The sequence below is a fragment of the Callorhinus ursinus genome, unplaced genomic scaffold, assembly GCF_003265705.2.
Source record: "Callorhinus ursinus isolate GAN/ISIS: 27379988/994484 unplaced genomic scaffold, GSC_fseal_2.0 scaffold10, whole genome shotgun sequence".
NCBI lineage: Eukaryota > Metazoa > Chordata > Mammalia > Carnivora > Otariidae > Callorhinus > Callorhinus ursinus.
In genome coordinates this window covers 37,705,425-37,716,712 of record NW_027397072.1, presented here as the reverse complement: position 1 = coordinate 37,716,712, position 11,288 = coordinate 37,705,425, and the positions used below count along the sequence as shown (strand labels likewise).

At 38.8% G+C, this 11,288-nt stretch overlaps 1 protein-coding gene across 2 annotated transcripts in view; it reads right to left on the bottom strand.

The window, feature by feature from the left end:
* Positions 1 to 8,926: 8,926 nt before the first annotated feature.
* ZC3H6 (zinc finger CCCH-type containing 6) overlaps positions 8,927 to 11,288 on the bottom strand; it is a 65,158-nt gene continuing 62,796 nt past the window's right edge. For both annotated transcript variants that reach the window (XM_073897398.1, XM_025868193.2), the window contains one exon: positions 8,927 to 11,103. In XM_073897398.1, coding sequence (XP_073753499.1) covers positions 9,638 to 11,103 — 1,466 coding nt within the window. In that variant the 3' untranslated portion in view covers positions 8,927 to 9,637. The remainder of the gene's footprint in view (positions 11,104 to 11,288) is intronic.

Sequence of the window (11,288 nt, the reverse complement as noted above, 5' to 3'; positions counted from 1 at the left end):
AATTTGCCAGTGGGGTTTAGTGTCTCTTAAGGACGACTGTTCTGTGCTCCTGGGGTCCAAGACTGAGGACTCGTGTTTTGTACATTTCATCTGGTGGCTTCGCGCCTTTGGGTGGGGTGTGTGCGCAGAGACCTGGTCTCTCTTACTCCATCTCTGCCAGCAGGGGAAGAACTTCTCTTTTTGAACTACTTTTCTCTGGCTCATGGTTGAGTCTCCTTTTTTCGGAAACTTTCCCTGGATGATCTCCTGCTATTAAGAACCAAGTTCCTATAAATATTTGTCTCCCTGCTATTTTGTTTCTTTACCATTCACCAATTTTTCAAAAGTCTGACTTAGTTTTTCATTTTTCTCCAATGTGTCCGATGCAATGGGCTCTTCCCAGAACTTGGTCTCTCTGGGTTCTTGACTCATCCGGGGATGGATTTGGTACTCTCCCTGTGAGGCGTTACTCCACATGGCCTCCAGGTGGTGATCAGACTCAGCAGCTGTCCTGCTCGTAAGGGGCTGAAACAAGTACAGGCCAAGTTCCTCCCAGGAAGAGAGGGAGGATTGCAGTTGTGTCCTTCTCCAAGCACCCTGTGGCTCAGCAGCCCTGAGAAATGACACTCGGCACCCTGGAACTACATGCTTACTGCATGTCAGGCTCCTCTGTTCAGCTGTAAACTCCAAGCCCATCTGTCCCATTTGCGTCAGAATCCCCAGGGCCTATTGCTGAGCCTGACAAGGAAAAGGCGCTTAATATTTGCTGAACAAATACATAAAGCATACGTAGTTATTTACAACTAGCTAAAATATCTTCCTGTTCAACATCTTGCACAAAGCACAGAAAGCTATGCAGATGGACTCCCCACTTTTCTTGCATATACAGAAATATAATTAACAGTAGTGAAGCTCCGGGTTTATAGAATAAGCCCCATTTCCTCTATTCCAGGATATTTCTTGATTTTAAATTCTGGATTGGAAGCAGGGCCATGTGTTGACCTCCACAGGCCCTAAGTACTCTCATTTCTCAAGATCTTACTCTAGCATCGTAAATGCACCCATCTTCCACACTAAATGCGTGTGTGTGTATTTATATTTATTTATGGATGTGCTTATATGTATGTGTAAAATGTATACTTGTATAATTATTCTTTATAAACATTATGAAAATATTTAATAACTTTGCTTTCAAAATTAAACATTTCACCTTTACAATTTCTTACAACATTTTGAAGCCGAAATTCTTTTCCAAGTCTCAGATATTTTTGGAGACTTGTAAAAAGGCTGTGGGACCTGGAAGTGTGCCACCCGTATGGATAAAACCCTCTGATTTGGAATCCCGGTCTGTCTCGTCCTAGTGATTACTGCTGGAGCTCCTGCTGAGGAACAGAGCCTGTGTGTCTTCCCCTGTCCCAGGGAGACAGAAGCAAATAGAAAAAGAGCTCAACGGTGCAACAGAGGACAAACTTCCAGCTCATTCACAGAGAGAACAATTCGTTCTCTGCCGACCCAGGGATGTAACAGCCAGAGGGGGGAAGGCACCAGGAAAAGAGCCTGGACTGTCAAGCCGTGGAGTCTGGATTTTTTGGGCAGATAAGGGAAATCCTGGATGGCTTTTAAAGCAGTGAGTGGCTGTGTGATAGCTGCATTTTACAATGAGCCGTTTGCGGTGGCTGGGGGGGGGTTTAGATTAGGGTTCTCGCAGGCGTTCCTGTTCCTTTGAGGTGATGTAGGTGTGGGATCCAGCACCCCACCCCAACTTCAGCCAGAATGTCTCCACTTTTATCCATTTTGCTGACCGGGTTTCATATACATTTCTCATTGGGGAATAGTAGGCTATAAAAGCAGTCCATCGTGTCCGTTTCTGTAACCCGGCACCTAATAGCATATGCTAAGTGCTCAAACAATCTTTCTTAGATGAGTGATGGATCCCGATTTTGTCGATGAGGAAAGCGATGCTCAGGGAAGTCCTGACTTGCCCAGGGTTCCAGTGCTCAGGATAGTGTGCACCAGGACAAGACAGCCAGCTCTCAAAGAAGACCTTTCTACAGAGTTGCTCAATAATTAAGTCCAGGAACCTGCTAGGCCCCCTTATTGGAGACAGTGTGTCCTTGACCACTGAACATACTAGAACAGAAACCAGAAAACATCTTTTGATGAGGCTTCCAGAACTTTCAGGGATGCAAGTTCAGTCCCTTCTTTGTTGCTCCTGATCTCGAAGGGAAGTGCATACCCCACTGCTCTGAGCCCTTCCTCTGCAATGAGGTTTGTTCTCCTCTGGTCCTGAAGAGCTCCTGCTCTGCTTTAAGCAGAGAATTTGCTAGCAACCTCTCAGATTCGGGTCCTTTAGTCAAAAATTAATGTAAGATATGCTTACATATCCAGAATGAAGGCAGTATCGGGAACTAGGATTTTAGATGCTATTAATCTGTGTGGCTCAGTGAAGCATAATCTCTGTGTACTAAAGGTACATTGAAGGACTGCCCTCCCTTGCTTTCAGGAAGGCCTGTGATGGGCTCCAGTTGTAAGTTCTTATACGAGTACATGCTCCCCTGTATTCTGTCTTTATTTTTTATTATTTTTAAAATATTTTTTATTTTATTTTAAAGATTTTGTTTATTTGAGAGATAAAGAGCACAACTGGGGGGTGAGGAGGGGCATCGGGAGAGGGAGAAGCAGACTCCCCACTAAGCAGGGAGCTTGATGTAGGACTCTATCCCAGGACCGTGGGATCATGACCTGAGCCAAAGGCAGAGGCTTAACCAACTGAGCCAACCAGGTGCCCATAGATTTATTTATTTTAGAGAGAGACAGAGCGTGCGAGAGAGAGAGCATGCATGAGCAGGGGGAGGTGGGGGACAATCTCAAGAAGACTCCTGGCTGAGTACAGAGCCAACATGGGGCTTGATGTCAGGATCCTGAGATCATGACCTGAGCAGAAATCAAGAATCGAATGCTCAACCGAGCCACTGAGGCACCCCTGTATTCTGTCTTTAAATGATAAAGTTCTGTTGAAGAAAAGCAACACGGCGCTGGACATATATTATCAGAAACGTTTTTATTTAAAGTCAGACGATAGAAAGGTGTCACAGAAAAAAATTACAGAAACTCGCAACAACAGAACGTAAGTTGGAAAGTTATTAGTAAATGAGAAGAAATAATATTCCTGATTTTACCCAATGTTTTGTTAGTCCTTATCAGTTTAGCAAAATATATCCTGCTGGTATCTTCTGAACAGACAGTAGATTAACAGTTCAGTTAATTTACTAAATTGGTGTCTACTAAAACCTTGCAAAGTGAAAAAGTCAAGGCAGCATTTCCCCAACATTTGAGATACAACTTGGGGGATTGAAATAATAACACTAAAAATTGTTGCTTTGTTTTAAAATCCCACCTCATTCTGAAGAGGTTTAACCTGCATTTTAGCCCACAGACGGTGCTTTGGGTCTGACAGAAAATGAATGATCATAAGCCTGGACACAGAACATGACCCCCACTGCCCCCACCCCAGACACACACTGCATCCTAGGACGCAAGTGCTATCAGTGCCTTTGCCATGTGCAGGCATAGAAGCCTGGGACTAAAACCAAAATGACCTGGGCCCTGGAAACCTGGATCTATGCTGAGCCCTTTCTGGATCCTGGGGTGGAGGGTGGGGTGGGGAGGGGTAGGGAGCAGGGGATTTAGGGTCAGGAAAATTCTTTTTAACACTTTGGCAAGTAAGTATACAAATGACTACTTCTTGATTGTCACTTTTATAAGGAAATCTCATTCTACCTCTTGAAAAAGATAGTCTCCTCTCTTATTTGACTTCCTCTCAAACAACTGGAGGGCAAACGTCTGTAAAACAGAGGTGGACAAAAACCTCTTGTAATAATGATTAGTTTATAATTTTTCACTTTCTCTATTTAAAAAAGCATATAAAATGTATAGTCTATCACTGACAACTAACACTAAAATATTGCTCATAATGGAGGCTTGGGAACAACATGGCTAGATTTTTTTTTTATTTGGGTCTCTATATATTTAATTTTTACAATAAACTATATATCAGACCTCTGACAAAATGTTAGCTAATGCAAATTCTACTGTTCCTCTTAACTTTAATACCCTCCCAGAGGTATTAAAATCAGTAATGAGCCAGGAAGTATGGGGCCTGGTAATTCACAGAGCTATTATTCTTCTAAAATGCTATAGTTAGCTATATATTAACTTCTTTCTGACAAATTCAAAGTTTTAGAAACAAGAGATTCAAGGATAAACAGGGCTATAATAGTCTGAAGAACTCACAACCTTGAAGAAATAGACTTTCTCTATGCCCACAATGATTTTGCCCACTGTAACATGTGACTGTTCTATTCCAAAGGCTAATGAAGAGTATTAAGGAACACACAAGACCCAATGTAGAGTCCAAGTCACAACTTTAAAGGGTAAATTACCATTCAAGGTGCTGGGACAAAAAAAAAATTTAAACGTTACTGGAAATTCACTAGGTTAGACATACCTTCATAATTGCGGTTGATATTTTGAGAATGGGAAGAGAGAAATTAGGGAAATATATTTTAAAATAAAAATATGGCTCTGATTATGCAGTTCTTTCTGGCTACAGAAAGAATCCTTCATAGATCTACAGGAATGAATTATTGATCAAACTTCCACCAAGAAGGAGTAAAGTTATCTTGTAAATCTGGAGGACTCTTAAGAGTTATGAATTATTGTAGAAACATTTAACTCCTAGGTAAAGCTGCATAACCCTACCTTCACATTGTTTGGTAGGGAGAGGAGCAGGGGAGGCAAAAAGAGAGAGAGAGAGAGAGAAGGTAGGTGCCTTGTGTCTACTAAAAGAGGTATACTTTATGAATTGTACTCTTGGATACAATCATGGAATGGCTCCGCCACATCAAAATCTAAACTTGGATGGATGTCGGGAAGCAGTTAACAAGCAATTAACAAAGCACCCACCCTGTGCCTAGAACCAGGCTTGTTGCTGTGGGGAAACAGCAAAGCAAGGAGGCACATACCGTCCTGCCTCCAAAAGCATAAAATACCATTTAAAATGTGCTTTTTATTTATTTAAAAATTAGAAATTCTAAATATTATGTTGATGTTGACCTAAAGCCCTTTCTTAGGTCTGCATCCTTTCCAAGAAAAACAGGTTAATTTGGGCTCTGTTACAACTGGCAGATACTGATAAATAACATACTCAAAAACAAAACCCCAGCAACTTGGTGATTGGTAGCTACCGAAACTGCTTCTGTAAATCACATTAAACTCCTTGGAGGAAAGATAAATGCTAAATCATAACACATGTGAGGAAAACAGCTTTAAACACTCAAGCCCTGTTCGGTTACATTTTGTTAAAGCTTACATTTCCTAAACTAAGCCTTATTTAACTAATTGTTTACTAATGACTTATATATCCCACTTTTTGACCATAAATATGATCAAGTGCTGCCAACCCATTTCTGAAAAGGTAATTACAACTCTTTATTTTAGATATTCACAAAAGACCAGTTCCTGAAGTTTGCAGGGGCCCTATCAGTGCACCACTTGACTGCAGACCACACCTCCAAGTCTGTCAGCACAGACCACCTCTCCAAGGTGTAACCCTCAAGCCCAGAAGGGTAAACTCAGGGAGAACATCTCTACCTTGACTTTGTGTTGGGCAACTGGAAAGATTTCGACAAGACCTCACATCTAGGTCCCTAGGAACCTCCAAACTTTAAGTTGCCATTAACCAAACAAAAATGGTATCTTTAATCAAGCAAGTGGTCACTCAGAAAGACCTCCATGTCATATGCTAGCAGAAATATATACTAAAAAGTAGGAGTAAACATCTCTAATGTTTCTAAGAGCCAATGGCTTTTATAATGAATTGGCCACTTTGCCCACACCACACATGCTATAAATGAAGCAAATACACCACGCAATATGGATTGTCATAGCATTTTTAACCCTCCATCAATATCCAACTTACATAAAACGGGCAGAGCGGTCAGATCTTAAACAGACACTACAAGTCCATACAGCTCTAAATTACGAAAGTCCTATGTCTTACTAACAATACACAAAATGTTAAAGGGAGTTGCTAACTTGATGGGTTAATACTCTCTAAAACAACTTCTCACGCAATTCTATTGTGTCTTCAATATATATCATCTGAAAAAACATAAAATCGGTGAACCACACAAATGTTATTTTGGAATTTGTACAGCTTAATGCACCCTAGTGGAAGTGTAATGTGTAACGATTATGTCCGTGAAATTATAAACCAATTTCACATTTAAAAATACTTTAATAATTCATTCACTCCTTACATCAAATCTGTGAGCAAAAATTATACCCATTTCACAGATAAGGAACTGGACGTTGAGAAAAAAACAATTCAGAACAAGAATATGAATTTATTGTCTTTAAGTCCCCAGCCCTCCCAAGTTCTCCTTTCCGTCTTCTCTTCTAATTAATTCAGCAAAGTGGCTTATGTGTACGCTTATACAGGATTTCTTTACTAATCAACAGTTCTTCCACTCTTAAAATTTAAGTAGGACAAGCAAAGAAAACTAGTTCTTAAGGCAAATTAAAAGATAACAGAAACCTAAGCAAACATCATCCTATAATTAGGCTGTTTCACTTGCAACCTAATTCTGGGGTTTGGCACATGCAGCTGGGTAACACAGAGGGTCCCTACAGAAACAGATGTAATTGCTGAAGCAGAATTTGAAATCACTCCAATATTTGGTTTACTTTCAGGTTCAGAATGAGGTCCTAATTGGGAAAGCTCCAGAGACAGGAGTTTGGAGCGAAAGCTAAACATTAAAATGGGGGAAAGGTGTTGCCCAAACTAAATTATGGTCACCTGGGTATTCCAATTCAATACCCTGATATATCCCATTCTACTCGACATCACAGTAAACGGGTATAAACCTTCTGTCACAAACCAGTATGAATAGTTATGTTACACCTCAATGAGTCTCATCCAGACTCTCTTAAGACACAAGTTATTTCTGTTATCTGTAAATGTTTGGCTTATAAGAATAGGGACATAAAGTATTTTCCAGTATGCTAGTGTAAATCAACTTACATGGATTCTAACAAATACTGATTCATCTTAAAGAGGACCTTACTCATCAGGGGAAATGGCTACCTACTAAATTTTGGTGAGAAAAAGGAAAAAAGATTAAAATAATCTAAATTGACAGGATACAATAGACTATCCCCTAAGCTAAAGTTATCTTGATTAAAAAAGACCACAAATTAAAATCATTATTTTAAACATTTTCATATAAAATATATTGTTAAATTTGAGACTATGCCCACACGTTCTTATAAAATAGCCTCTAGGACACTAGCTGATATGATAGGGACTCAAGAATATGGAGCAAATGGACATTATAATTTGCATTGATTTTTAAACCTTACTTTTTAATTAATCTTTCAACATTTCTCTTCCTTCCAAAAAGGATCTTAAGAATTTGGATTCTAGGGGCGCCTGGGTGGCTCAGTCGTTAAATGCCTGCCTTTGGCTCAGGTCATGATCCCAGGTCCTGGGATTGAGCCCCACATCAGGCTCCCTGCTCAGCAGGAAGCCTGCTTCTCCCTCTCATACTCCCTCTGCTGTGTTCCCTCTCTCGCTGTGTCTCTCTCTCTAATAAATAAAATCTTTAAAAAAAAAAATTTAGATTCTATTTGGATCTTTAACAAGCCAAATTATCTTTTTTGTATATTTAAAATATGAACATCATTACTTAATGTAATTAGAAGAGGGAATTAAAGATTTGCTAAATTATAAGAGGGAATTGAAGATTTGCTAAAAATTTCAATTTAATTACTAAAACTCAGCAATTTTACTGATTTTTTCCTGATAAAGTAATATTATATATACGTATGTATATAAGTGTACGTGTGTATACACACACATATAGTTTTCTCTGTCAGTTTTAACCATTTATTGACTTCTCAATTAACAATAAAAGTTCATGTGGACAGTAAATCAGAAAATACTTTCTATGGTGGTTTTAAAGTGCATTTTTTAACCCAAAAATGTTATCCAGAGCCATTTTAGGCAACAATGGAACTAACGTATAAATAGTAAAAATTCACATCCCCTTGAACAACTGTCCTTCCAGTTAGAACACAATGAACTTCTTAGGTAAGCAGAGTTTCTGTTCACTTAGCTGCAACCCCATTTAAGCATGGAATCAAAGCCAAAAAAAAAATGAAGAAGTGAATAGAAAAATAAGCATTAATATTAAATTATATACTAGCTGAGTGTTAGGTTCCCAAAGAAATATTTTGCCATGTATTTTTTAAATGACTTCTCAAGCATAGCTATTTTCATCCAAGGACCAATTTCCTTCACTTTCATTATCTTTTATAGTGAAATGCTCCATCTCAAGTTACTTATTGGAGCTATTACCAGCAAACATGGTCACACGTGTCCAGTTCAAGATATGAATATCAGTGTAATACTTACTTTCCATTATAAATAATATATGTATAAAACAAATAGGGCTGCCATTATTTATATACTGCACAAAAGACACAAGAATGAATACAAATTATTTTTCATAAAAATACAATTTCTAATCAGTTTAGATTTCCAAACTATGAGGACATTAAATACTTAAAATACCAGGCAGTCTCTTCTGTTACAGAATGCCAGTCAGGAGAGATCTGAAAGAGATTCTTTATTGGTAGCCACATACAGTTGATTATACCATCTCTGTGTTTTCTTGCTACTTAAAATATAGAACCTGGACATTTAAAACATTATCAATGCAATAATCACTACAGACTGTCACTGGATCTTTTAAAATTTTGTTAAAAATTATCAAAGTTATGATGAATACAATTATTGCAGCTACATCATTTGAAAAAGTAATATAAATTATGCTGCTAAAGACAAAAAACACTGAAACACATAAACATCACACAGCACAGCAAGAACTCATAACTATTTAATATGAAAAATTAAATTTAAAAAGTTATGTTAGAGAACTTGGGGAATTTTTCACTTTAGCAAAAACAATCTATGTATCTCCAACTTCTATGATACAGTATACAATAAAATACTTTTAAAAGATATGACATTCAAATGCTTCATTTACACGAATAATATTGCCAATACTAATAAAAGTGATGCCCTTAAACACGAACTGCTCTGCCGATTGTGATTTTAAAAATGTTTTCTTTACTTCATTTTACATTTTAGTTAGCAGTTAGCATTACATATTAATCAGTTCTGTGTTGACAAATAGAGAAGATCCTAGTCAAAATACTGTTGCTCAAAAGTAATGTACATCATATTGCTTGAAACTAACAACCATATAAAAGTGGTAATCATTTATCTAAACATTGATTATGAAAGATGACTGGCATATATTTGGGCAGAGTGTCGAGTTCATGATGGTTTATTAACGATAAAAGTACTTTTACTGAAGCTAACATGATATATAGGTTTCTATGTCAATTACTACAGTCTCTTAAAGTTATAAAAATATTATATAAAATACCACAGGCTTTAGAGGATATAACTTCATGTGGTTCTGATACTAGCAGCTGAAAAGTATTTATAATTTAAAAATAAATAAACTATAGAGGTAAACCAGTTACAAAACAGCAGAGGACTGCAATAGTCACAAAGTGAAAAGAATAGCTAACAAAATGGTGAAGCAGTTGGATCAAAAGTTTTAAAAACCTCTTTCAGAGATTTGTCATCTGGTTCTCTACTGGGATCACTTTCTGGGGTGGGGCTCATCTGTCCTGGCTGCCTGGACTGCCTTGGCTCGCTGTACTGGGGTCTAATTAAGCCTGTTAATGCCTGAATAGGAAGACTGTGCACTGCTGGGACCTGAACCATACCAGGACTCCTGAGAATATCTGCCTGGGGATCAGCCGGCCCATCCACAGCGACTTCCACGTTTGCACTGGTTTTCTGTAGCAGGACTGCTTCTCCAGGAGAAGGCTCATTTTTGTCACTACTTTTTAAACCACTTTTTTTCTGGTTCTCTGCATTTTCTGTTGCTAGCTCTGATGCAGATGATGAAGCATGCTCCCTAGGGTCATACAAACTAATGCCACTAAGAACTGAACTTGGAGTTCCCAGGGGAAGGCCAGCTGAAGAGGAGAGTTTAGGGGCATACGGAGGCAAAGGCCCTGGCCCAGAACTGCTGCTAGTCGCTGCCCCTGAGGGCTGTGATGAAGCAGGGTTGGATCTGGCTAAGTGAGGGGTGCCCTTTAATGTATGTGAGTCCTTCACAACAGCTGGGTGAGACTCTGTAGTGTGCAGTCTATGAAGCCTAGGATCAAAATTTTTTTGCAGCCTAGGATCTCCTAATTTACTTCCTGAACTATGTAAGTCTCCAAATTGTTCTAGGTAGCCTTCTCTGTTTGTGGTGTTCACTTTGGCTTTGGCTGCTGATTTCGAATCAGTGGGCACTGTGTTCTGATGAAGATCGCTTTTTGTATTCCATAACCTACTGAGCCTCTGGTCAGCTATAAGAGGGGGCAGAGGTAAATTGATTGAAGATACTGGGTCAGGTTTAGGTAAAGGGACTGGAAGTAAGTCTTCTGGAGCCCACACGATGTGTTTTGCAAAGTTGGGTTTGGTTAGGATAATATCCATTTTAATGTGACTGAACTGCCTCAGCTGAGACCTTGGATCCTGGAGCATTATGCCAGGGGAAGAATCCAAAGGTATTAAGAAAGCTTTTTCTCTCAATTCTCTTTCTGTATCTTCATCATCATCATCTCCTCTTTTGTGTTTGACAGAGCCAGCATTTGCATGATGTGAATCAAACTTTGTTCCACCAACAGAAGATCCTACATGACCACTTCCATTCCCTCTCAATTTCCTGGGATCCCATGCAAGTCTTAGATCCAGTGGGGTAGATTCAGATTTTCTCATGTCTTGCCTTGGGATAGTCCTAAGTCTAGGGTCAACAACTTGGTTTCCTTTGCTTTTCTCTTTAGCGAGTCTTGGGTCAGTAGGAGTGCTGAGCTCTGTGGAAGGTTGTTGCTGATTCCTTAAAGTTTCTGTTTGTTTCTGTAATGTTTTCAGTATTGACTTCACACTGCTTCCTTCTTCCTCTTCACTACTTGAATACCAGTTAACAGTATCATCTAAATGCAGACGAAAAGTTATTATAAAGGATGAATCATTCATATTTGACCTTAATTAAAATAATTAAAAAACACACATTACTTCTGGAATAAGTGTAGTCTAACTTCAAGAAAATGCATCAAAGAAATGCCAGAGATTCAACACTGGAATAAAATTAGATGTGGAATGACAATGATCAATTTAG